This window comes from Oncorhynchus clarkii, chromosome 6 (assembly GCF_045791955.1).
Source record: "Oncorhynchus clarkii lewisi isolate Uvic-CL-2024 chromosome 6, UVic_Ocla_1.0, whole genome shotgun sequence".
NCBI classification, from domain to species: Eukaryota; Metazoa; Chordata; class Actinopteri; order Salmoniformes; family Salmonidae; genus Oncorhynchus; species Oncorhynchus clarkii.
In genome coordinates, this window is record NC_092152.1 from 47393513 (window position 1) to 47420537 (window position 27025).

Below are 27025 nucleotides of genomic sequence, written 5' to 3' on the forward strand. Positions count from 1 at the left end.
CGGCAGGAATCCGGCGTTGTTGTGGAGAGACAGTCCGATACTAGTAGACTGGCGAGTATTATCCAGGCTAAGAACAGGGCTGGTATCTGTGCAGAAGGTAAAAGCCGCTAGCATTGGCTAACAATGACTAAATAGCTTGTAGCTAGTTAGCTAGTTAGCTTCTGGAGGTACTTGAATGTGTTCTAATTTTTTTTTTTTTAAAGCGATACCGTATCACATTGGGTGAAGCAGAGTGTTACCTCTTTACTATTAAAGTGTATTGCTCTCTGTTTATGACTGATAATAGGACGTAACACAGGGATGAGGAGAAAACAATCATTTGGATCCTACACAACACGTTGTTGTACCTAAATAATTCCACAAGAGGGCGACATATAAACATTTCTTAAAACCAATTAACCTCTACTGCCTTCAGTCCATGACGTCCCCGACTAACTAAAAGTCTGCGTCTGCAAAAATGCTCTTTTATCATAACTCGACATGAAAGTAGCAAAGCCAAAACAGTCAATGACATGCTTTTCGGGATATACAATTAGCTATGGTGCAAGAAAAGGTAAGTGAAATATAGGGGAAGGTAGAACATGTTTTACAGTAAGTTTAAAGTTGTTATCACCAATTTAGCTCTGATAGGCCTTTGGCAATCCAAGCTTTTGGGATCGTACTCAAGGCTACTTGGTTTAGGCCTGGCTATAGCCTAGGGATACAGTCCAATAATATCTCCTTCTCCTGAAGTGTACACTCTCGTTCGCTTCTTCCTACAAATCTAAAATCATTGGATTGGTGGAGGCATGGGCTAGAGAGGAATATGCTACCAAATAGCACCTTATTCCCTAATGTAGGCCTACTTTTAAGGAATGCACTATAAGGAATAGATCAATCAACTGGCTCACTAAATGGGGTACCGAAATACATCCAAAAGAGGTCGACACGAAATTAGACTAGGTTTATTTCTGTTTTGACCTGCTGAGTCGCAGTGCTTAGTGAACAGATTTCAATGTGGGCCTAGCTGTATCGAAAACGGTTGATGGGGAAAGTGTGTAATCTGATCTATATATTTCCCCCCCACTATTAATGAGAGAATGGGAATGTGCATAAAGGTCTAACATTCCATGACGTGGTATGAAGTTCTTAATTCGTCAGTGGCTGCAATATTGTCCTCAGTAAACTCAACATGAGTGAAAACAACACAGACAAAGACAAGTCTTTCGAGATATAAAAAATACTGTATGCTATTATGGATGAAGAAAAGGTAGGTTAAATGACACAAAATGTTTGGGAATGTAACTAAGGAAAACGTCATTTAAGATAACATAGGCTATTGCAAAACAAATGTCTAATTCTCTCTATTAGGTCAATCACCAGTTTAGCTCTGATATGGCTGTAGCTCTATGATGTCCTTTGCAAGAATCTAATCTGACATTGACATGAAATTCCTATGTCCTTCAGGTAGTACAGAGAGATGATGATGATCCCCCGAGGGAGGGGAGGGAGGTTGTTGAGGAAGAACCAGTGGCCCAGCTCAAGAAGGAGCCCAAGAAGACAGGAAAGGTAAAATGGCAGGAGTGACAGGGCAACTACTAGACTAGTAACACTCAATTGTCACAATAGCTGCATTGACCTGATGTAACATGTCTATTATTTGTGATCTGGAATCTATTCTATTATATTCTATCCAAGGCGAAGAGGAAAAGTAGTGCCAAGAAGTCAGGGGAGCAGGGCACTGATACGGATGCAGGTCATAGATTTTCCCTCTGTAGTATGTTGGTTCTCTAAACCTGCATATCATAGATAAAGGTCATGTTAGAAACTGTAGTCAGTAAGAAATGTTGCATGGATAGTTTTATTCAATAGTCCTAATTGTAGCAATTTTATCGAAGTATTGTATTAAGAGAAAAGCGTCTGACTTATCCTGAATTGTCCTATATGGTAATAACATATTTAGGATTGAGGAATAAACACCCGGACAGAGGATCTGTTATTGAGCTCTTGGAGAAGAATGCTCTTAAGGCTGCATTCGGCCCAGGCAACAAAGATGAGATGGAGGACTGCTACCCAATCCTCATCTCATTCATGCGCAATCTTACTGATGAGTATGTTAGAACCATGTTTTGCTCTAGCCTCACATATTTTGTGCAGAAGGAAATAAAAAGTAAGTAAAACACATTTCTTTTTTCTTTTCTAGGCAATGGCAAGTGATCTATAAAGGATTTAAAAAACCTGTAAGTTTCTCCATCAGCCTTTGACCTTTGATTTGGGAATGTTGTGTTGAATCAAGAGAGAGGAATTAACCATAGTTCTATTCTGCTATTACGTTCATTAATCTGTCATACTTCATCCAACTTTGAATTCAGTCACAGATAAGGAAAACGATGTTGGTGAAATGCATTCTGTTCAATCTAGAATACTTTACATCAGAGTTTCATTGCCAAACCTGCTGTGTTCTGTTTTGTTTGTGCAATGCAGATGACAAAGGAACAGCTTGCAAAATTGTGCAAGACCATTGTCAACTTCATTGCACAGACCACCCTGCAGATCCTGCTGCCGGCCCTGGCCCGCATTCTAGGGGTGACGGGCTTTTATGACAACGCTGACTCACTCAAGAGGGGCGGCAGTGCAAGATCCTTCACTGCCTTTGAGCAGAAAAGACTGGAGCTCATCCAGGAAGTTAAATATTTGGCAAAGGAGATGTGTAACTCTGGCGGCAGGGCTCTCCGACCAAGGTCTAGCACACCCTCTTCCAAGAGGTACTGTATGTTCCCCTTAATGTGTGTGTGCAGTTAATCCTAACCCTCAAACTGATGAACAATAATTTATCAATTTCAATATTTTCCAGCTTTCTAACAGGTGTGTTTTGCAATATCTAATGCACACATATAAATTACATTTAGAATATTCAATTATAATGCTTGTTAGATTTGTTAGCAGTAAGATATTGATTTTCCAACTTCAGACAGCAATTAACATGCTTTGCTTGTTCATTTTAAAGTTCCCAGACCTCACTGAAAGTCCACCTGGGAATGCCAGAGGACAGTATCATCAGCAGTGTCCAGGAGCAACTGTCAAAATCTGACCAAATGGTGGCTGCAGGACAGCTTTCACAAATAGATAAAGTGGTTGGAACTATGCTGGAGAACATTGAGAAGATAAGCAGCGAATGTGGCGAGGAATTGGTCTATCAAGAGTCACTGCGGTCTTCCTCCTCGTTGTCATTCTCAACTGCCAAATCACAGAAGACAGAGTGGGAATTTGCACTCCCTGGCACTCCCATTCCTTCTGAGTTACCCGAGAATTCTGCTCAGCCCATTGTAAGATGCTCAGTCATTGACATGAGCGAATCTACTAAGCCAAAAACAATGGTGTGTGATGCCAGAACAAGCATGTTTGCCATAGCCGATATCATCATGAAGAAGGTATATCCAGAGGCAGAAGGGCAGGTTACATCTCACCCTGATCTAACAGATGCAATAGCTAGACTGGAGGAGCTCATATCTCAGGGTAGGATTGGTGCTCTCTCCCGTGATCTCAGTCACCAAGTCAACCGCATAATTTCCGATAGCAACTTGACCCCTCTGGGACTGACAGTGGTGGCTGGAAAGAGTGCATCTGATACCATCCTTTCGAAGAGGAATTACAAGGTGGGGAAGCCCACAACTTACGAGCTGGTTCAGCTGTTTGTAGAGGAGTCTGTTAAGTGCCTCCTGCTTCCTAGTTTTGTGCCCTATTAAACTTCAATGAGTTTGGCTCAGGGGGCCAAGGTGTTGGTTAGAGTGTCTGAAGATAGAATTTCATGCTCTTCTTCTTCATCAGTATTTAGTGACACAGTCAGTCTCTTTACCAAAGTTATGGTAAGCCAGGTCATGTACTCTGTGGATTCTGATGCAGAAAGTAGAATCTCTCCAAACATCTGAAACCACTATATCTGATGTAGGCAATCTATTGAGTGGCAAGTCCTCCCCTCGGCTGTCTCCTTCTGGCGCCATTATGGCAACAAGCGAGACCTCCAATGCAGCACAAATCTTGAAGGCCAACATTGATGGAGAGGAAGTGGAGACCACCAGTCATTCTGGTGTAGCTCAAAACATTGTCAGGGACGATATGTCAACCAGCCCAGACATGGTCAAAGATGTCACACTTCCAACCCCATCCTCTGATAACTTGGGCAGTGATGATGACTTCACCGGCCTCATCAGCATGTTAGTAATGAGAATTCTAACAGAAATCCAAACCCCAGCAGAAGATTACCCAGTTGACGTCACACGCAAGTCACAAGACCTGATCCCTAAAGTTATGGAGGTCTTCTGTGCATGGTCAGGCTGCTCTGAGACACAAGCCTATCCAGAGAACTTGAGGATTCATAAAGTCTACAGAGTCGTCTATAAAAATCTGTTGGAGGAGTTTGGCTCGGAGAAAATCCTCCAACAGGCCGTGTCGACTCAGGACTCTTCATTTGATAGGATTCTTGTCAAGTCTTTGAGTGAAGCGCTTCTCCACAGATGTAATGAGGCATTGAGGGCAGCCTCAAGAACATCAGTCAAAACCACCGGGCCTAAGGCTCTTCCACTGGCTGAGGATGTGAGGGCTAGCAGTGGGAAACTATCTTTTCTACAAAGGCTGGTCAGGCTGACAAGCAACTTAAAGGTACAGCAAAAGTATTTAAATGAACAGTTGTGCGTAAACAATGCTATTCAGTGTAAAAATATAAAACCATCCGTTCATTCCAAAACCAATCATAAATGTTGTTGTGCTGGTGTGGTAGGTGTGATTGTTATCATCATGAGGTTGGTCAGCTGTGACATTTTTTAAAACATGTTTTTCTCTTTAAATACTTAGCTATTCAAGAAGGGGAACAAGAAGGATTCCCACCGCTCTGAATCAGAACAAGTACAGACCACTGCTGAAGATAGCATGCATAAGTTCACACAACAGGACTCATCTCTGTTTGAGATATTGGTGTACAAAGAAATGCCATTTCAAAATAACCTTACAAAGGTTAAATATGCAATCAGTAGTCATCTCTTATGTAAAAGTAATTATATTCTCCAAAACTCAAGCTGTTGGTTCTCATTTATTAGTGTCAGTTATGTTGAGTTGTAACATACATTACATCATTTCTAAATTAAAGTGCATGTCAACTCTCTCTCTCTCTTCTGTAGTGCCCAGCATAGTGCCACATGCTGCCATGTCTGCACTGCCAAAGGATCTCCCCTCCAGCTCCCAACAGGAGACGCCTCACAAACGTCCACTTCTCGTCAGGATGTTTTCTGCCATCTCCAAAGGCCTGTTCAAGCCCTTCAAACAGTCCTTAAAGACCAAGTAACTTCAGACAATTTATTAAACGTCATTCATTGCATTAAATTGGCCTTTGTCTTCTTATGTGCTCCCGTTAACAGACCAGATTACAATACTGGTCTTTTAAATGTTAGCAGTGATAGCAACATTAACTATAGTGGTGTGTGTATAGCCCTTCTTCACAGTCTGACTCTTCTGACACTGTGTCTGCCCTCTGATCCACTGATCTAGGATCTTCTGATTGGCTTTAGGCCTGAATCTCTGCCCTCCGGCCCAAATAAAGGTTTTCTCTTCTGATATATCTGCCACTGTCAGCAGCCAGCAGGGGAAAACAGGCAGCGCTGTTGAGAGCTTTCTTTTCTCCCTCATGACTAAAACACTGAGAAATGCTTTTATCTATTGCAGCATATTCCATCTTTTGATTTAACCTATTATACGGTAGTAGTACCCATTATTTCCCAACGGTTATATCACAGGAAATGTGTTATAAAAAGTCAACTTACAGTGCATCCGGAAAGTATTCAGACCACTTGACTTTTTCCACATTGTTACGTTACAGCCTTATTATACATAACAATGTGGAAAAGGTCAAGGGGTCTGAATACTTTCCGAATGCACTTTATGTAATGAAAATATTAGCTGGTTGGCACTATAGATAGCTAGGTTATCCAGTGCAGTGGTAATACTGCCTGCCTTGGGAGATAACGTAGGCTGCGTGCTTATCCGGGTGCCAGAGACACAATCACAAGCTTTCTTCAGACTACATAGCTCAAACTTACAACGTAAAGATATGATTATCACTACATAGGTTTTTTTTAACAAGAAGGGTTTTTTCTATATCTACCAACTATGAAATCACAGACATCATAAACGGTAAGCATGAGAATAATATCATCAAGGCGGACAGGGACAATGTATGAATACACAAAACATTATTCAAATGGACATTCCCCAAATGAGCTATGCACCAGACCATAGCCACAGGATATCTATGGAGTAACATTAATATATTCATCAATTTAAAAAAAGCCATGAATATTGTTTTTCTGCTTTTCTGATCTTAAACCCTGGATGTTGGTCCAGGTTTCCTCCAGGGGAGACCTTCTGAAACAGTTGCGAAGGAAACAGCCGACAGTTACAGTACTGTGTTGAAGATAGATGATGACACTCTTAAAAGACAGGTCATTCCTTTACATGGAGCAGTTCCTTAAACCAGGTTAGATTCAACACAGCCACCTCAAACTGGACTCCACCACTCCTTCATAACGCTGGATCTCTTCATAATGCTGCTCCTCAGTCACTGAGTGCATTTACACTGATGAGATGTCCTGCTTAGCCTAGCTGAAAGGGGAGCTCTAACTAGTCCTGTGGGCACCTAGCTGCTGCCCCCGCTAGGCTTGGACTGGGTCTTGCCCCTCATAGCCCCTCCGCGAGCCTGGCCCTTGGCTGGCTGCTGCTGTACTGGGGACTCTGCTGCAGCGGAAACTGGGGCCTGTTGGGCCGGGCTGTGAGGAGGGGGGGTCTGTATCTGAAGCGAGGCAGCTGCAGTCACCACCTGCTGCTGGAGGAGCTTCTGCTGAACCACCTGGGCTGTGCCTGCTGGAATCATCTGGACCTGGGGATGTAGTCTGGGTCAGGGCAACCGTCAGGGGCTGGATCTTTTACGAGACAGGAAGAGGGTCACATTAAATCAGACAGAAGACAACATGTTATAAAGTGTAAATTGATCACTCGTGGTTGTAATCTGTTGGCACCGTCCCTGGATGTCACTTCTGTAGCAGTATTGTTAAGAGTGTATGATTGTTTTTTTAAATTTTAACTTTAGGCATGTCAGTTAAGAACAAATTCTTATTTACAACGACGGCCATAGGAACAGTGGGTTAATTGCCTTGTTCAAGGGCAGAACGACAGATTTTTACCTTGTCAGCTCGGGGATTTGATCTGGCAACCTCTCGGTTACTGGCCCAATGCTCTAACCACGAGGCTACCTGCAGCCCCACATAGATACATTGTATGTATGTATGGATGGATGGATGGATGGATGGTGGAAAATAAGAATTTGGTCAATAACAAAAGTTTATCTCAATACTTTGTTATATACCCTTTGTTGGCAATGACAGAGGTCAAACGTTTTCTGTAAGTCTTCACAAGGTTTTCACACACTGTTGCTGGTATTTTGGCCCATTCCTCCATGCAGACCTCCTCTAGAGCAGTGATGTTTTGGGGCTGTTGCTGGGCAACACGGACTTTCAACTCCCACCAAAGATTTTCTATGGGGTTGAGATCTGGAGACTGGCTAGGCCACTCCAGGACCTTGAAATGCTTCTTACGAAGCCACTCCTTCGTTGGCCGGGCGGTGTGTTTGGGATCATTGTCATACTGAAAGACCCAGCCACGTTTCATCTTCAATGCCCTTGCTGATGGAAGGAGGTTTTCACTCAAAATCTCACGATACATGGCCCCATTCATTCTTTCCTTTACACGGAGCAGTCGTCCTGGTCCCTTTGCAGAAAAACAGCCCCAAAGCATGCTGTTTCCACCCCCATGCTTCACAGTAGGTATGGTGTTCTTTGGATGCAACTCAGCATTCGTTGTCCTCCAAACACGACGAGTTGAGTTTTTACCAAAAAGTTATATTTTGGTTTCATCTGACCATATGACATTCTCCCAATCTTCTTCTGGATCATCCAAATGCTCTCTAGCAAACTTCAGATGGGCCTGGACATGTACTGGCTTAAGCAGGGGGACACTGCAGGATTTGAGTCCCTGGCGGCGTAGTGTGTTACTGATGGTAGGCTTTGTTACTTTGGTCCCAGCTCTCTGCAGGTCATTCACTAGGTCCCCCCGTGAGGTTCTGGAATTTTTGCTCACCGTTCTTGTGATCATTTTGACCCCACGGGGTGAGATCTTGCGTGGAGCCCCAGATCGAGAGAGAATATCAGTGGTTTTGTATGCCTTCCATTTCCTAATATTTGCTCCCACAGTTGATTTCTTCAAACCAAGCTGCTTACCTATTGCAGATTCACTCTTCCCAGCCTGGTGCAGGTCTACAATTTTGTTTCTGGTGTCCTTTGACAGCTCTTTGGTCATGGCCATAGTGGAGTTTTGAGTGTGACTGTTTGAGGTTGTGGACTAATACAAACATTAATACAGGTAACGAGTGGAGGACAGAGGAGCCTCTTAAAGAAGAAGTTACAGGTCTGTGAGAGCCAGAAATCTTGCTTGTTTGTAGGTGACCAAATACTTATTTTTCACCATACTTTATGTATGTATGTATGTATGTATGCATGCATGTGTGTATGTGTGTGTGTGTGTGTATGTCCTCTCACTGTCAACTGCAATTATTTTCAGCAAACGTAACACGTTTAAATATTTGTACGAACATAAGATTCAAAAACTGAGACAAACTGAATAAGTTCCACATATATGTGACGAACAGAAATGTAATAATGTGTCCCTGAATGAAAGGGGAAGGGCAAAATCAAAAGTAACAGTCAGTATCTGGTGTGGCCACCAGCAGCATTAAGTACTGCAGTGCATCTCCTCCTCGTGGACTGCACCAGACTTGCCAGTTATTCCTGTGAGATGTTACCCCACTCTTCCACCAAGGCACCTGCAAGATCCCAGACATTTCTAGGGGGGAATGGCCCTGTCCTCTCCATCCGATCCAACAGGTACTAGACATGCTCAATGGGATTGAGATCCGGGCTCTTTGCTGGCCATGGCAGAACACTGACATTCCTGTCTTGTAGGAAATCAGCCATACTGCTCGTTCTGTGCGTGGTGGCATTGTCATGCTGCAGGGTCATGTCAGGATGAGCCTGCAGGAAGGGTACCACATGAGGGAGGAGGATGTCTTCCCTGTAGCGCACAGCATTGAAATTGCCTGCAATGACAACAAGCTCAGTCCGATGATGCTGTGACACACCGCCTCAGCCCATGACGGAACCTCCAACTCAAATCGATCCCGCTCCAGAGTTACAGGCCTCTGTAACGCTCATTCTTTCGACGATAAACGCAAATCCGACCATCACCCCTGGTGAGACAAAACCGCGACTCGTCAGTGAAGAACACTTTTTGCCAGTCCTGTCTGGTCCAGCAACGGTGGGTTTGTGCCCATAGGCGACGTTGTTGCCGGTGATGTCTGGTGAGGACCTGCCTTACAACAGGCCTACAAGCCCCCAGTCCAGCCTCTCTCAGCCTATTATTCAGTCTATTCAGTCTGAGCACTGATGGAGGGATTGTGCTTTCCTGGTGTAACTCGGGCAGTTGTTGTTGCCATCCTGTGCCTGTCGCATGTACCGATGTGGGTGTTGTTACACGTGGTCTGTGCAGGTGTTGTTACACGTGGTCTGCCACTGTGAGGACCATCAGCTGTCCGTCCTGTCTCCCTGTATCGCTGTCTTAGGCGTCTCACACTACGAACAGTGCAATTTATTGCCCTGGCCACATCTGCAGTCCTCATGCCTCCTTGCAGCATGCCTAAGGCATGTTCAAGCAGATGAGCAGGGACCCTGGGCATCTTTATTTTGGTGATTTTCAGAGTCAGTAGAAAGGCCTCTTTAGTGTCCTAAGTTTTCATAACTGTGACCTGAATTGCCTACCATCTGTAAGCTGTTAGTGTCTTAACACCATTCTACATGTGCATGTTCATTGTTTGGCACCACCAAACAAGAGGCTGGAAGTATGGGAGTGGGATCCATGGACCGCTCCTCTGTGTCATACAGCCGGGACAGTGCGTCTGCCTTAACGTTCTGGGAGCCTGGTCTGTAAGAGAGGGTAAACACAAAATGGGTGAAAAACATGGCCCACCTTGCCTGACGAGGATTCAGTCTCCTCGCCTCCCAGATGTTTGCGATGGTCAGTCCAGATGAGAAAAGGGTGTTTAGCCCCCTCATGCCAATGTCTCCACGCCTTCAAGGCCTTGACGACAGCCAACAGCTCCCGGTCCCGCACATCATAGTTTCGCTCCGCCAGGCTGAGGTTCTTCGAAAAGAAGGCACAGGGCTAAAACCCATATGGCATGGCGAGGTACTCATAATGCCCTAAGGTGGTACTAAATGCCGTCTTACGCTCGTCTCCCTTTCGAATACGCACCAGATTGTACGCACTCCTGAGATCCAGTTTATTGAAGAAGCGAGCCCTGTGCATTGACTCAATGGCCATAGCAATAAGAGGTAGGGGGTAACTATACCTCACCATGATTTTATTGAGACCTCGATAATCAATGCACGGGCACAAACCTCCATCCTTCTTCTTCACAAAAAAAGAAACTCGAGGAGACAGGTGAAATGGAGGGCTGAATGTACCCCTGACGCAGGGATTCGGAGACATATGTCTCCATAGCCACCGTCTCCGCTTGCGACAGGGGATACACGTGACTCCTGGGAAGTGCAGCGTCTACCAGGAGATCTATAGCACAATCCCCCCGTCGATGGGGTGGTAATTGAGTCGCCTTCTTTTTACAGAAGGCGAGAGCCAAATCGGCATATTCTGGGGGAATGCACATGGTGGAGACCTGGTCTGGACTTTCCACCGTAGTAGCACTAACGGAAACCCCTAAACACCTACCTGAGCACTCTCTTGACCACCCCGTGAGAGCCCTCTGTGGCCAAGAAACAGTGGGGTTATGACAAGCTAACCAGGGTAGGCCCAGCACCACGGAATACGCAGGAGAATCAATAAGAAAAAGACTCATCTTTTCCCTGTGGCCCCCCTGCGTTACCATACTCAAAGGAGCGGTTGCCTCCCTGATAAACCCTGACCCTAATGGTCGACTATCTAAGGCATGAACGGGGAAAGGCATATGCACAGGAACAATGAAAAACTATGAGCTAATCCTTTATTAAGGAAATTCCCAGCCGCGCCTGAATCTACTAGCACCTTATGCTGGGAACGCAGGGAAAATTCAGAAAAAGTAACAGAGACAAACATATGTGCAACAGAGGGCTCTGGATGAGAATGGTGCCTACTCACCTGGGGTGACGCCAGATTGCCCTGCCTGCTACCTCGATTCCCAGAGGAACCAACCCGGCACAGTCCGGCAGTGTGACCTCTGCGGCCACATATGGTGCACGAGAGGGAACCCCCTCCGGTCTCCCTGCACTCTGCACCTCCCAGCTCCATGGGTATCGGAGATGGAACAACCAGACGCCAATCAGGACGTCCGCGAGTAGCCAGCAGGTTGTCCAGCCGGATGGACAGGTCCACCAGCTGGTCGAAGGTGAGGGTGGTGTCTCTGCAGACCAGCTCCCGACGGAGGTCCTCACTACAGAGGTAATGGTCGATCAGGGCCCTGTTGCTCCATCCAGCGCCGGCAACCAGGGTCCTAAACTCCAGCGCAAACTTCTGTGCGCTCCTCATCTCCTGCCTCAGATGGTAGAGGCGCTCACCCGCCGCTCTGCCCTCGGGTGGGTTGTCGAATACTGTCCGGAAACAGCGGGTGAACTCCTCAAAATCGTCCAACGCCGCATCTCCACCTCCACACACAGCGCTGGCCCACTCCAGGGCTTTCCCGGTGAGGCACGAGACGACGGCGAAACTCTTCTCACGGTCCGATGGAGCTGGGTGGACCGTGGCCAGGTACATGCTTAGTTTGAGGAGGAAACCCTGGCATCCGGCAGCATCTCCGTCGTATCCCTGTGGTATGGATAGATGGTTCCTGCTAGGTTCAGGTGGGAAAAGGGGTGTTCAGGGTAGACCCCCGGTTGTCCTGGTAGAGGCGCTGGAAAAACTCCCTGTGTCTCCCAGCGGTCCATATTCTGGACAACGCGATCCATGGCTGCGCTCAGTTTGGAAATTATCGCCGCATGTTCCATGACGCTCTCCTCCACCTCCACGGCTGGGGTACCTTCTCCTGCTGACTTCATTTTGGTCAGAGATTCTATCACAGTCGTGTGTATAGGTGGCAGGGAAGTCAGGCACAGGATAATTAAAACTTGGTGGAATGGAGTAGTTTAATAACTTTAACTTAAAACACAACTCCAAAACCATGAAATACAATGAAACAAAGTGGGTACGAGGACCCGTCGCAAACCAAATACAAAACACGAATACTGAACATAAAACAATCTCTGACAAAGACATGAGGGAAAACATACGGTTAAATACACAACAGGTAATGAATGGGATTGAAACCAGGTGTGTAGTAAGACAAGATAAAACCAATGGAAAATGAAAAATTGATCAATGATGGCTAGAATACCGGTGACGTCGACCGCCGAGCACCGCCCGAACAAGGAGAGGCTTCGACTTCCGCAGACGTTGTGACACCCACAGGGTGGGCTTTTTCATACATGCAGGATTTTCTTTCCCAATGTACCTCTAAATGTATTCTGCTCAACCAGTATCTCCGTCTCAGACAGATGACAACAAATCCCCAGCCGTGATGCTATCCTGACTGAAGCAGTAGGGTATGTGTCAACACAAATATTGATAATATCTCTCTGACTGGAATAAGGTTCTCAATGGCAAGGCTTTTCTTCGGCAAAGAGAGACATCCATACAACGGTAAAAGAGCACCCGGATCCCACTTTCTCTCACATTTGACACCGTTCAGAGGTAAATCAGGCACTCCTGAGATAAACACTTCATATGATGCCTGCCCTGTGCCTGAGCAGAAAGATGAAACTGACTCTGAAAGCCCCACCAGCTCTACCCAGTACTGCTTTATCTGCTCCGTCGGAATGCGGGAGACACTGTCAAAGGAGATGAGGATATCAAAACACAATGCTACACTCCAAAGTGCTGCCGTGGGGCTTTCCTGAGCTGAACAAACTAGCTGTAAAACCTCTCGCTTTCACTGGCTTCTAGATCAGAGCGCTTGCATCTTTGCTATTTTACAAGAGAATGAGAAATTGACTGAAGGGTAACAGTCAACCATGTTTCTTGTTTGAGAAATTTTGGTCATGGCCTCATTCTTAAAAAGCTAGGGATGAAAATGATCTATTACAATAATAAAAAGCTACAACAAACGAACGCACAATTCTGTATTTCATCACGTTCTACCTCTGTCAAGACACACACACACACACACACACACACACACACACACACACACTCACAGGGAACAAGAGCAAAAAAGTGCGGTGATTCATCTACTGTCCTTAACACCATGACAGCTCCTGTCCTCTGAGGTCTGCTCAAACTCCTCCTCCCCCAGGTTTAATGGGACCAGCCATTATGACCCTCAGAGGTTTCCTCTGTGCTGTGGTTTCTGGTTTTATGTCATGCCACAAAAATCCTTCATGCTTAGCTCTGCATTGACCCACAGTGAAATCCTCAAATCCCTCTCTAACACTCACACTCATAACTACAATGACCTGTTACTCTGTTCATGCCTGTGATCAGCCTGATCTCATAGACTAGACATTACATAGTAAATGTAAATCCGGGACACTCAAATTAGTATAATATGTTATGTTTGGTATGGTTATATAAGACAAATGGTTATTTAAGGCAAAAACGAAAGTAGGGTGGTTGGTCAGGGTGGAGGGGTGGGCATACAGTATAACAATCCAAAGGTTATGATTTTGAATCTCATCACAGACAACTTTAGCTAATTAGCAAACTTTCAACTACTTACCACTTTTTAGCTACTTTGTAACTACTTAGCATGTTAGCTAACCCTTCCCCTAACCCTTATAGCTAACCCTTCCACTAACTCTAACCTTAACCCTTTAACCTAACTCCTAAACTTAACTCTAACCTTAACCCTAACCCTAACCCCTAGCCTAACTAACTTTAACCAGGTAATTTTTTGTTGATACCAGGTAATTTTTTTTTGATGGAAGAGGGAGGTGCAGACATGGGATAGATGGTAGAAGAGCAATGATAGACGCTGCCATCGGTTTTCTGAAAAAAAGTGCCTGATTTGTATTTTGATTTTATTTCACCTTTATTTAACCAGTTAGGCTAGTTGAGATTAAATTCTCATTTACAACTGCGACCTGGCCAAGATAAAGCATAGCAGTGTGAACAGACAACAACACAGAGTTACACATGGAGTAAACAATAAACAAGTCAATAATACAGTAGGAAAAAAATAGTCTATTTACATTGTGTGCAAAAGGCATGAGGAGGTAGGCGAATAATTACAATTTAGTAGATTAACACGGGAGTGATAAATGATCAGCTGGTCATGTGCAGGTAAAGATACTGGTGAGCAAAAGAGCAGAAAAGTAAATAAATAAAAACAGTATGAAAACAATAGAATCTCACCATACCTTCTCTGCTATGCAATCTGGTTTCAGAGCTGGTCATGGGTGCACCTCAGCCACGCTCATGGTCCTAAACGATATCTTAACCGCCATCGATAAGAAACATTACTGTGCAGCCGTATTCATTGATCTGGCCAAGGCTTTCGACTCTGTCAATCACCACATCCTCATCGGCAGACTTGACAGCCTTGGTTTCTCAAATGATTGCCTCGCCTGGTTCACCAACTACTTCTCTGATAGAGTTCAGTGTGTCAAATCGGAGGGTCTGCTGTCCGGACCTCTGGCAGTCTCTATGGGGGTGCCACAGGATTCAATTCTTGGACTGACTCTCTTCTCTGTATACATCAATGATGTCGCTCTTGCTGCTGGTGAGTCTCTGGCCCTTCTTTGGACACTGTGTTAACAACCCTCCAGGCAAGCTTCAATGCCATACAACTCTCCTTCCGTGGCCTCCAATTGCTCTTAAATACAAGTAAAACTAAATGCATGCTCTTCAACCGATCGCTGCCTGCACCTGCCCGCCTGTCCAACATCACTACTCTGGACGGCTCTGACTTAGAATACGTGGACAACTACAAATACCTAGGTGTCTGGTTAGACTGTAAACTCTCCTTCCAGACCCACATCAAACATCTCCAATCCAAAGTTAAATCTAGAATTGGCTTCCTATTTCGCAACAAAGCATCCTTCACTCATGCTGCCAAACATACCCTTGTAAAACTGACCATCCTACCAATCCTCGACTTTGGCGATGTCATTTACAAAATAGCCTCCAATACCCTACTCAACAAATTGGATGCAGTCTATCACAGTGCAATCCGTTTTGTCACCAAAGCCCCATATACTACCCATCATTGCGACCTGTACGCTCTCATTGGCTGGCCCTCGCTTCATACTCGTCGCCAAACCCACTGGCTCCATGTCATCTACAAGACCCTGCTAGGTAAAGTCCCCCCTTATCTCAGCTCGCTGGTCACCATAGCATCACCCACCTGTAGCACGCGCTCCAGCAGGTATATCTCTCTGGTCACCCCCAAAACCAATTCTTTCTTTGGCCACCTCTCCTTCCAGTTCTCTGCTGCCAATGACTGGAACGAACTACAAAAATCTCTGAAACTGGAAACACTTATCTTCCTCACTAGCTTTAAGCACCAACTGTCAGAGCAGCTCACAGATTACTGCACCTGTACATAGCCCACCTATAATTTAGCCCAATCAACTACCTCTTTCCCTACTGTATTTATTTTATTGTATTTATTTATTTAGCTCCTTTGCACCCCATTATTTTTTACTTCTACTTTGCACATTCTTCCACTGCAAATCTACCATTCCAGTGTTTTACTTGCTATATTGTATTTGCCACCGTGGCCTTTTTTTGCCTTTACCTCCCTTATCTCACCTTATTTGCTCACATCGTATATAGACTTGTTTATACTGTATTATTGACTGTATGTTTGTTTTACTCCATGTGTAACTCTGTGTCGTTGTATGTGTCGAACTGCTTTGCTTTATCTTGGCCAGGTCGCAATTGTAAATGAGAACTTGTTCTCAACTTGCCTACCTGGTTAAATAAAGGTGAAATAAAAAAAAAGATTTAAAAAATATAGAAAGCATCTCAGAGGGTTGATCTAGCTGCAGATAGCTAATTCTCCTCTATGTGTTTTCCCCTTGCTGCTAATAAGCTCTTACCAATCTAACTCAATTAATAGAGAACATCTGGTTATCTGACAGTCTATGCAGCAACTATTGTATTAGAGTCAAGCTGTGGTTATTTTATTTATTTTCCTAGACAAATCAGTTTAGAACAAATTCTTATTTACAATGACAGCTTAGGAACAGTGGGTTAACTACCTTGTTCAGGAGCAGAACAACATATTTTTACATGGCCAGCTCAGGGATCTGACGCTAGCAACCTTTCAGTTACTGGCCCAATGCTCTAACCACAAGGCTACCTGACGCCCTATGTCCTGCCAACTCAAAAGCTGAACAATAAATGTGTAACCAAGGGGGAACTAGTGCATTTCTCTGAGAAAATCTGCTTCAGTATTATCAATCTTCCAAAACACTTGAAATTCTTGTAAAATCATTGGCATTTATTTGATCAAATAGACTTTGAAAGGTTAGGCATGCAGAAATTCCTCTTGTCAAAAGTCTTGCTGTTACAAAAGTAGTTATTCATGCAGCGTAACAGGTTACAGGTTCTTCTTGGTGAAGCGCCTGAATGGCTTCATCATTGCTGAAAAGACCCTGACAATCAAGGATCGTTTTTTGACAGGCTGAGATATGGAGGGAGAAACCTCTCCAACCTCTCCAACTGGAGCTAGAAACACAAGAGAAATGGATATATATATATATATATATATATAGAGAGAGAGAGAGAGAGAGAGAGAGAGAGAGAGAGAGAGAGAGAGAGAGAGAGAGAGAGAGAGAGAGAGAGAGAGAGAGAGAGAGAGAGAGAGAGAGAGAGAGAGAGAGAGAGAGAGAGAGAGAGAGAGAGAGAGAGAGAGAGAGAGAGAGAGAGAGAGAGAGAGAGAGAGAGAGAGAGAGAGAGAGAGGTGGGGGAGAGGGAGAGCGAAGATCAAAACAGCAGGTCCATGACAAGGTATCACGTCTGGAGAACACACATGCCTCTTCATGTGATACATGATGTTTGCCTGTGCTAAGTGTTATCTTATGGGTTTGGTGATTGTTCTGTGTGAAGTCGTATTCTGCATTGCATCATGGAATGTGATGTGAAATCCCTGGGCCTATGGATGTTGAAGCTACTCCACTGCACTGCTGCTCCACTGCACTGACCTTCTCCCGATTGCTCAGTTTGGCCTGGCGGCCAGCTCTAGGAAGAGTCTTGGTGGTTCCAAACTTCTTCCGTTTAAGAATGATGGAGGCCACTGTGTCCTTGGGGACCTTCAATATTGCAGAAACGTTTTGGTACCCTTCACCAGATCTCTGTCTTGACACAATCATATCATGAGAGAGATGCAGTATAGTAACGTTGAAAAATAACAGTGCTATGAGTTTGGTAGGCATTCCTATGTTTCTAACACACACCTAAACAAAACTACAAGCTATAGCAGAGCTCTAAAACATCCTTACCTATGCAATGTCCATCAGTAGAGGGAATCTCAGTCTGGTCTTGGACTGAATGGCAGTCCTTTTTGTTTCCTCTCTTGGAACGCTAACTGAAGAAAGGTTAAGAAAATGGTACAGAGAATAAATAAATGGAACACTTCTGAATCTAAGGCAACAATTTAGTGGTGAATAAAAACTATGTATTTCATGTATATGTCTTATCATAGCCACATCAATAACATCAGCACCTAACTGGAACAAAAAACAAATGCTAACTCCCTGCTATACCTTGAAGTTGATCCTGAGTTTGGTCATTGAAAAGCAAAGGAAGCTCCTTCTTGCTTTCTGCTCAGCCCCCCTCTCCATCTCAGCCTGGTCTGATGGGTTTGTTGCAGCAGAAGCTGGTCTTGACGCCTCCTTGCATCCCTGTACCAGCTGCTGGGTCAAGGACTTTACCAGGACTCTGTCAAATGCAGGGTCCTGGGAGGACATAGCTGCTTGCAGGGTGTTATAAGAGCCAAACTCCTCCATGAGGTTTTTATGTACACCTCTGAACACCCTTTGGATGTTCAGGTTCTGGGAATATGCCTGTGTCCTGGATAATCTGGATGCAGCACAGAACTCAGACAGGACTTGTTTGATGAGTTGCTGAGATGTTTCTGTCAGATCTGCTGCCTGTTGGGAGGGTCCATCTAGGGCTGAGGGTCTGATCTCCGATAGCAACCTTATCACCAGTATGGTGACAAAACAGATGCCATCATCTTTGCTGGAGTCCATCAAGTACTGCAGTGGGAATGCAGTGGCACTGCTGATGTCCGGGATGATTAAGAGCTCCCTCAGATGGCCAGAGCTGCTGGGGATACACACCTCCTTCTCTTCAATGTCAATCCCCTCTCCCTTTGGTACCAAAGAGGTTCCCTTGCTGGTGAAAGACGGAGTGGAGGATCGAAAAGAGACTTTAGCACTCGGTGGTCGGCTGCTGTCAGTCATTGGACTGTTACGATGCAGGGGTTCATCTGTGTGTGCCATCATCTTTGTCTTTAGGTCACTTGTAGAAATCTCTGGCATTTTAGAGTCCCTGGTGTCGATGCAGGAGCTCCTGACGATGGGGCAGGTCAGATCAAAAGGCACTTCGTCAGGGATGGGAGTGCCAGGGAGGTTGATCTCTAACTCACACTCTGACCTAGGACCCTTTGAAGAGCTGGACAAGGAACTACGACCATTTAAAGAAGTGGATAAAGATGAACAGGTTTGAGGGATGTCTTGGCAGACTTGTTCACTGTCATCCTCACTTTTCTCAATCTCCTTCAGCATAGTTCCTACCATATCATTGATCTGAAGGAGCTCCTTGGAATCCTTCATTCGCCCGAAGTTTGAGATTTCACTCTGGATAGCAACCAGGATTTCCCCAAGGGTCTCTTTGGAAGAAGCCATTTCTGTCCTTTCGGATCCGGATGGCTTCAGCCCTGTGAAGAAATCCTTAAGTGTGTTCTTCATACTGACGCAGATGTTGACCAAAGCTTCTCCTCTGATATTTTAACACTCAATTCAGTATCATCCAGTTGGGAGCCCCCGTGGGAGCACTGTGAAACTCTCCCACTTCTTTCCAGTAGCACAGTGTCAGTGGACTCATTTTTCTGGAAAATAGTCACAATTCCTTTGACAAAGGTTTCCACTAATCCAGAGGCTGTATTCTCAGAGGACATGGAGGACATGGATTCTGAAAGGACATGGATCTCTGATGGTGAGCTAGATGATAAGCCAGCCTGCAGACTTTTCTGAAGACCAGTATGGCTGATCTGTGTGATAAAGGAATGACTGGATCTCATCAGCACTTTACTCACTGCCTCTTCTGCCTGAGTCTGAAAGTCATTGCTAGAGAGCTTCTTAATGCTCTGAATCAGACTAGTTGAGGACTCTGTGATTCTGACACTCTCTTCTGAGCTCAGTTGAGAATATTGAGTACTCACGCTCAAGTCTTCATTGGGTGAGGGTGACTGGGAAATAGTATAGTCATCAAGCTTTGATAGGACACCATCAACAAACCAACAAGCCTCTAGAGACTCATCAGATGAACTGACAACGGCTAAGGATTTACTCTCTACTTTTGATAACTCTGACTTGTAGATGGAAAAAACACTGCTAAGAACTTCTTGAGTACTGGTATCCAGATTGGAGAGACAGAGAGCTGGTATTGGTTGGCTCTCTCTGGGAACTCTACTGTGTTCGGTGCTGGGTAACTGGACCTCAACAGTTGAAACAGTTGCCTTTTCCAGGGTGTCTGAAGACTCCCGAAGAGAAGCATCCTTAGCCACACCTTCTTCTCGAGCGGCTAGAGTTAAAAGGTCCCTCAGCTTTGCTCGTATACGGCCATAGAGTGTGCCGGCTAGAGAGAAGGTTATCTTCTGTGAAGACCCTGTTTTGTGGTCATTTACAGGAACTGGCCAATCAACTGCTTCACATGTCTCTTTAAATGATGCTATCGTCTCCATGCCTCACACAAATGCCTTAACAATCACTGTGGCAGTGGAGGTTACAGATGTCAGGGCTGTGCAGCTGGTATTCAGCGGGGCTTCAGTAAGGCTAGGAGCAGCACTAGAAGGCCTAGAGGAAGGAGCCATGCCAGAAGAGCTGCTGACTTTCCTTGTAAGGATGGTGCTCACCGCCTTCAGGGCTTTAGACTGAAAGTCGGGGCTAGAGAGGGTCTGAATCTTTCTGGCCACCACACTGGTAGAGGATCCAGTCTCTTTGAGAAAGTGAGTGGTCCCTTCCTTCCCAGATGGACACTCAACATCTAGGTCACATTGAAGATTGGTCAGAAATTTAGACCCCAAGATTGTCATCTTCTTGGCCAGATCCAATAGGATGTTGAAGTCCTGTGCCATTTTGTCCATTGTGCCGACAATGACCTCCAGCACATCATCGGTCACAGGGTCCATGAGGGGCTCGATAAACCCTACCCACTCTGGCTCAGATGTTTGGCTCTGTAGCTCGGCCAGGATCTGAACCGAGGCTACCCGAATGACCTCCTTGCCTGCTGCTATGTCCTGACTGTCCATAGGGGGGCAACTCCCCGGGCTGGCCTGAATGGCCACTGAGAGGCCAGAGTTAAGCTGGTGTACCACCTCCCCCACGATAGCACAGCTCAACTCGGAGGAGCTGCTGGAGGAGGTGTGGTTGGAGTGACCCTCAACCAGGGATATCAGAAGGCTCTCTTCCGTTACCCCAAAAAGAGCCTTCAGAGGCTCCTCCATGAGGGGAGCCTCTCTAGTTGCAGGCAAGCTCTGCAATGAGGTCTGGGACCTTGAAGATAAACACACAATCACCACTTAAGCCATGCAAATGTAACCAACTGTATCTAATCTGGGTCATTAGTGAGCCTGAAAACCAAATTAGAGCAATGATGGATTACTTCTCATACCACCGTAGTTCTAGAAGCCTAAAGCCAACTGACACGATTTTTTGCCTGATTTTTATGTTTGTACGACATCAGAATATGATTATTTCTGAAAGGCATGTACCTGATCTATTTATTCATAGATGACTTCATGGCTTATCCAGTTAAAAATGACTTTCACCTGGACCCACCCCCCCAGTGGCAACATTTCTGACCAGAACTTAAAACTACAAGGTGTGAATTCCAAGTTAATAATTTATGATAAGTATGGATCAGGTCTTGCAATTATTATGTTGAAATATTGCTGTGAACATACCTCTTAGGCGAACAGCATGGTGATGAGGTTCTGCGAGTGGATTTTTGGCAGCATCCTGCACTGCCATTCCTCCTCCTCTCCTTAGTCCAGTAGTTCATCTCACTGATCAGCAGCCTTTTCTCTCTCTCATCCAGACCGCCTAAGGAATCCTCAGACCCTGTCAGAGAGCACTGGGATTCTGGGGAGGTTGCCCCACTCCTCAGGTTCACCCCCATGATACGAGCTAGCGCTGGTAGGAGAATGCGGAGGAGGGCTGTCTGGGTCACGACTTTAACAATCTTCAGACACAGCATGGAGAGCTGCTCGAATGTGAGCTATGGCCAACAAACAGAGTAATGTTTTTGTCAATCAAGCAATTCCATGACACCATTCCCTATATAGAGCACAACTTTTGACCAGAACCTTATGTGGAGAGACTTACATTATTTTTCATGCCCTGCTGAATCACTCTCCATTGGCTAGAGAAAAGAAAAGAAAGGAAACATATTTTGCCTGCACACTGGTGTTGAGTTAGTGGAGTCACTAGATAGCCATGTCAGGGAAAATAAACATGTATTTATTTAAGCTATTAGCAAGTACATGAGACATTTTGTTCTTGATTTACAGGAAGAGTTAGAGGTGTGGTTACAGCAATGTTAGGGTTAGGTGTAGTGTTTGAAATCCCATTTGTGGTTAGAAGGTGCACTATGATTATAAATTCAGAGTTGTTGGTTGTATGTATGTGAGGTTGGAAAAAGACATGGGACTTGCTCATCAGTTAGACTCCTCAGGAAGGAGAGGAGGATTGGGGCACAGCATGTCCCAATCTTGAGAGAAGGCATTAGAGTCCTCTGAGCCTCCTTCTCCAGCTGCTCAATGATAGATCCCCTTTCCCGGAAACCACACCCGGGTGTCTGAGAAGACTCTGGGAAACCGCATAGAGAAATCTAAAGTTGAATCTGAACTTGATCCCTAATTTCCTTCACCTTTAGTGATTTGATTGCACTGGACAGGTAAAAGCACATCTCTCTGCGGGCCTCCACTATATTGCTTTCACCTATATAGATACTAACTTCTCAGATTAGTGCTGATGAATTTGAACACAACCTGCACCCAACATGAAGTAATCTCGGACCTGCACCAATGCTCCTGTCCTCCTCCATGGAAGTCTTCTTGGCACAGCCACTGGACTTACGTTTAGCCTACATGACAACAGATTATAGGTCTCATAGCAGATCTAAGGTCAGTGTAGCGTCTCCTCCTAATGCTTTAAGGCTAGGATTTAGTGATAGTAAACTAATCCTAGATCTGTCCCTAAGTAGGCAGAGCATGTGTAAAGGACAGCATATTTCTTACCTTGCCTCCTGTCCTGTCTTTGCTGGTCGCATGTGTCTCTGTTTCATCCTTCATATTCTCCACAACCTTATTTTGGTCATCCGGGGGATCCTCCCATTTCACGCTCTGGTGGATAAATAAGAGGTCAATATCAGTCCTAGGTTGTGACTTTATGAAAAAACTTATTCGCTCCTATTTCAAACAAAATGGCAATAGTGGTCAGATTTCAGTCCATGGATCAAACCAGTGAGACCTATTGCTGTGTTAGTGACCTACTATATTGTTAGTAATTTCTCCTCTAAACTCAAAATAGGCTAAATGAACCATACCTTGCTGTCATCTGACATGATGAGTAGCTTATTGTTGTAGGCTGTTTAGAGGAAATACTAATACCTCCTTTGAAAAAACGTCAGTGAACCATCAGCAGACAACTGAAGTGAATATGAACGTCCTTGAATTATGCCAAAGCATTGTTGAATACTCGATTCTGATTGGCTGAAGGCAGAGCATTCTTCAAAGATGTCATACACACATGATGTCACAATTAGGCCTAAGTCTAATGTCTATATGAATTGTCAATGTCATTAGAAAACAAATCAAAGCTTGTCAAAGTTCTGCCAAACGAAAATATGTCTAAGTGCACGTTTTTGCGTTTAATTTATGGTTTATCATGCATCGTCATTCATCACCATGCACAAAAACGTAACTCGACGTAACTGCCATAACTGCCGTAACTGCCAAACGTAACTGCAATCCATTAGCTATAATTCTGAGGTTGCAAAGCTGCAAAACTAGGACGTGCAATAAATTATAACCACTTGCAGAATAATTTCAAATCATACGTTCAAGGGGGCTTGAACTATTTCAGCACTGTGGAGCTGTCCGCTGCATAGAGCTGACACGTTTCTTGGCATCAGGGGACCGTCCCATCTCCCCTCTGGGCAGCACCTGAGACCGCGGCATGGTGCTGAAATGGAGCAGGGCTCAGTTCTATGGATATCTCATGCGGATTTTCCTGCTAGCCTATGTATAACGACACTATAATTACATATAATATCATCTAAAACCTTCAGAGAGATCCCTTAAAACTGTAGTATAAATTCTCCACGGCTGTTATGGTAGCTAGGTTAATTTAGCGAGACATGGACAAATCCAACACATAGCGTTTCTACTGAGTCCTGCTTAGAGGTGGCTGACCGTCATGTTGCTAGTTGTAATGACGCTTTTAAAACAAGAATAGTTATTTCTAATTGCTCTGGGAGCTAATTATTGCAGAGCCCCGCTACACATCCTGCTCGCTGGGCTCATTATGGACAGCCAATGAGCAGTTCAGGTGAAAAAGTCAGCCAGATCTGATCCCTATAACATACATGATACTAGGATCCTGTAGCAATCTGCCGGCCTGCACAATCATCCATGGCATGAATGCTACACGCGCAATATGGTATGCTAACATCCCACAACAATTCCCCAATTGGAATTACTTGCCTAAACTTCCAATCATACTTATTTTCTAATATCAACCATAGTTTCTGCACTTAAGGCAGACTTGCCATTAGAACAAGATGGAATTAGGACAACTGTAAAGCTCATTAAACGTAGGCTAAAATGAACCTTACCTGGCTGTCGTCAGCCATTATGTGTAGCCCGTTAATTAAGGCTCTGCGCCTCTGATACTGTAGTAGCTGTTCTGTAACTGTTAAACTCGTCTAGTCGTATCCGTTGAAAACTGGTCAGTGAACCGTCCTCAAACACAATGAACTGATGTCAATATGGACATTAACCTTCACATAAAGATATCAAATACATCACGTCAGATATGCCTAGAGGTATTGTTGACTTGATCAGAATACATATCACAGTGTCACAGTACGTGCTGTTGACAGCCTACCCCGAAATCAAACAGGAACATGGATTTTGTGAAATCTGTTGTGAATGTATCGGGAATGTTTTTTCAATTGTATAACTGCCCCCATGAAGAGTAACTGCTGCAGCTAAAGGGGATCCACAATAAATACAAATACAAACCCAATGCACCATGATAACACATGTATCAACTTGTTTTGACATATCACATGGGATATGACAGTTCCTGATTCTGAGATACTGTAAATCAACAGACCTTGAGAGGAGATAAAACATCATCTGTTGATCTATTTCACAGGTTTCTGGTGGTTGCTAAGCATTTTACATGTGTTGGGGAAGGAGGGTGGGATCTCTCCAGAGCATCTAATTACATCAATCATGTCTTGCTGTAACAGTATAACTTTAGACCGTCCCATCGCCCATGCCCGGGCGCGAACCAGGGACCCTCTGCACACATCAACAACAGTCACCCTCGAAGCATCGTTACCCATCGCTCCACAAAAGCCCTCTGCACACATCAACAACAGTCACCCACGAAGCGTCGTTACCCATCGCTCCACAAAAGCCGCGGCCCTTGCAGAGCAAGGGGAACCACTACTTCAAGGGCTCAGAGCAAGTGACGTCACCGATTGAAACACTATTTAGCGCGAACCACCGCTAACTAAACTAGTACCCTCCAAACTCGTCATCAAGCTCGAGACCCTGGGTCTCGACCCCGCCCTGTGCAACTGGGTACTGGACTTCCTGACGGGCCGCCCCCAGGTGGTGAGGGTAGGTAACAACATCTCCACCCTGCTGATCCTCAACACTGGGGCCCCACAAGGGTGTGTTCTGAGCCCTCTCCTGTACTCCCTGTTCACCCACGACTGCGTGGCCACGCACGCCTCCAACTCAATCATCAAGTTTGCGGACGACACAACAGTCGTAGGCTTGATTACCAACAACGACGAGACGGCCTACAGGGAGGAGGTGAGGGCCCTCGGAATGTGGTGTCAGGAAAATAACCTCACACTCAACGTCAACAAAACTAAGGAGATGATTGTGGACTTCAGGAAACAGCAGAGGGAACACCCCCCTATCCACATCGATGGGACAGTAGTGGAGAGGGTAGTAAGTTTTAAGTTCCTCGGCGTACACATCACAGACAAACTGAATTGGTCCACCCACACAGACAGCATCGTGAAGAAGGCGCAGCAGCGCCTCTTCAACCTCAGGAGGCTGAAGAAATTCGGCTTGTCACCAAAAGCACTCACAAACTTCTACAGATGCACAATCGAGAGCATCCTGTCGGGCTGTATCACCGCCTGGTACGGCAACTGCTCCGCCCACAACCGTAAGGCTCTCCAGAGGGTAGTGAGGTCTGCACAACGCATCACCGGGGGCAAACTACCTGCCCTCCAGGACACCTACACCACCCGATGTCACCACCCGCTAAGCATTTTACATGTGTTGGGGAAGGAGGGTGGGATCTCTCCAGAGCATCTAATTACATCAATCATGTCTTGCTGTAACAGTATAACTTTAGACCGTCCCATCGCCCATGCCCGGGCGCGAACCAGGGACCCTCTGCACACATCAACAACAGTCACCCTCGAAGCATCGTTACCCATCGCTCCACAAAAGCCCTCTGCACACATCAACAACAGTCACCCACGAAGCGTCGTTACCCATCGCTCCACAAAAGCCGCGGCCCTTGCAGAGCAAGGGGAACCACTACTTCAAGGGCTCAGAGCAAGTGACGTCACCGATTGAAACACTATTTAGCGCGAACCACCGCTAACTAAACTAGCGTTTCACATCCGTTACATTGCCATGCATGTGATATGAGATAATGTTATGCACCACGTAAATATACATTGTAAATATACATTGCCTAAGGCTGCATCAAACAACAACATTGACGAATATGCTGATTCGGTGAGCGAGTTCATTAGAACGTGCGTTGAAGATGTCGTTCCCATAGCAACGATTAAAACATTCCCAAACCAGAAACCGTGGATTGATGGCAGCATTCGCGTGAAACTGAAAGCGCGAACCACTGCTTTTAATCAGGGCTAGGTGACCGGAAACATGACCGAATACAAACAGTGTAGCTATTCCCTCCGCAACGCAATCAAACAAGCTAAGCGTCAGTATAAAGACAAAGTAGAATCGCAATTTAACGGCTCAGACACAAGAGGTATGTGGCAGGGTCTACAGTCAATCACGGATTACAAAAAGAAAACCAGCCCAGTCACGGACCAGGATGTCTTGCTCCCAGGCAGACTAAATAACTTTTTTGCCCGCTTTGAGGACAATACAGTGCCACTGACACGGCCGCAACCAAAACATGCGGACTCTCCTTCACTGCAGCCGAGGTGAGTAAAACATTTAAACGTGTTAACCCTCGCAAGGCTGCAGGCCCAGACGGCATCCCCAGCCGCGCCCTCAGAGCATGCGCAGACCAGCTGGCTGGTGTGTTTACGGACATATTCAATCAATCCATATCCCAGTCTGCTGTTCCCACATGCTTCCAGAGGGCCACCATTGTTCCCGTTCCCAAGAAAGCTAAGGTAA

General features: G+C 45.3%; 4 protein-coding genes across 4 annotated transcripts; 2 read left to right on the top strand and 2 right to left on the bottom strand.

Moving 5' to 3' along the window:
• Nucleotides 1-294: 294 nt before the first annotated feature.
• On the top strand, nt 295-3725 carry LOC139412386 (uncharacterized). Its single transcript, XM_071159196.1, has 7 exons — nt 295-553; nt 1447-1548; nt 1678-1735; nt 1943-2090; nt 2183-2219; nt 2464-2744; nt 2987-3725. Exons 1-7 carry the CDS (start codon nt 539-541, stop codon nt 3723-3725), a joined length of 1380 nt encoding a protein of 459 aa, XP_071015297.1. The 5' UTR covers nt 295-538.
• A 191-nt stretch (nt 3726-3916) lies between these two features.
• LOC139412387 (uncharacterized) lies at nt 3917-5317 on the top strand. The gene is made up of 3 exons (XM_071159197.1): nt 3917-4638; nt 4831-4952; nt 5254-5317. The coding sequence occupies exons 1-3, from the start codon at nt 3982-3984 to the stop codon at nt 5315-5317; spliced, it is 843 nt and encodes a 280-aa protein (XP_071015298.1). The 5' UTR covers nt 3917-3981.
• A 1566-nt stretch (nt 5318-6883) lies between these two features.
• LOC139412107 (uncharacterized) lies at nt 6884-19181 on the bottom strand. The gene is made up of 3 exons (XM_071158901.1): nt 17865-19181; nt 17601-17682; nt 6884-6947 (listed from the first exon to the last, which is right to left on the bottom strand). The coding sequence occupies exons 1-3, from the start codon at nt 19071-19073 to the stop codon at nt 6895-6897; spliced, it is 1344 nt and encodes a 447-aa protein (XP_071015002.1). The 5' UTR covers nt 19074-19181; the 3' UTR covers nt 6884-6894.
• Nucleotides 19182-19221: 40 nt separating this feature from the next.
• LOC139412108 (uncharacterized) lies at nt 19222-21512 on the bottom strand. The gene is made up of 2 exons (XM_071158902.1): nt 21290-21512; nt 19222-20879 (listed from the first exon to the last, which is right to left on the bottom strand). Exons 1-2 carry the CDS (start codon nt 21502-21504, stop codon nt 20072-20074), a joined length of 1023 nt encoding a protein of 340 aa, XP_071015003.1. The 5' UTR covers nt 21505-21512; the 3' UTR covers nt 19222-20071.
• Nucleotides 21513-27025: the final 5513 nt, after the last annotated feature.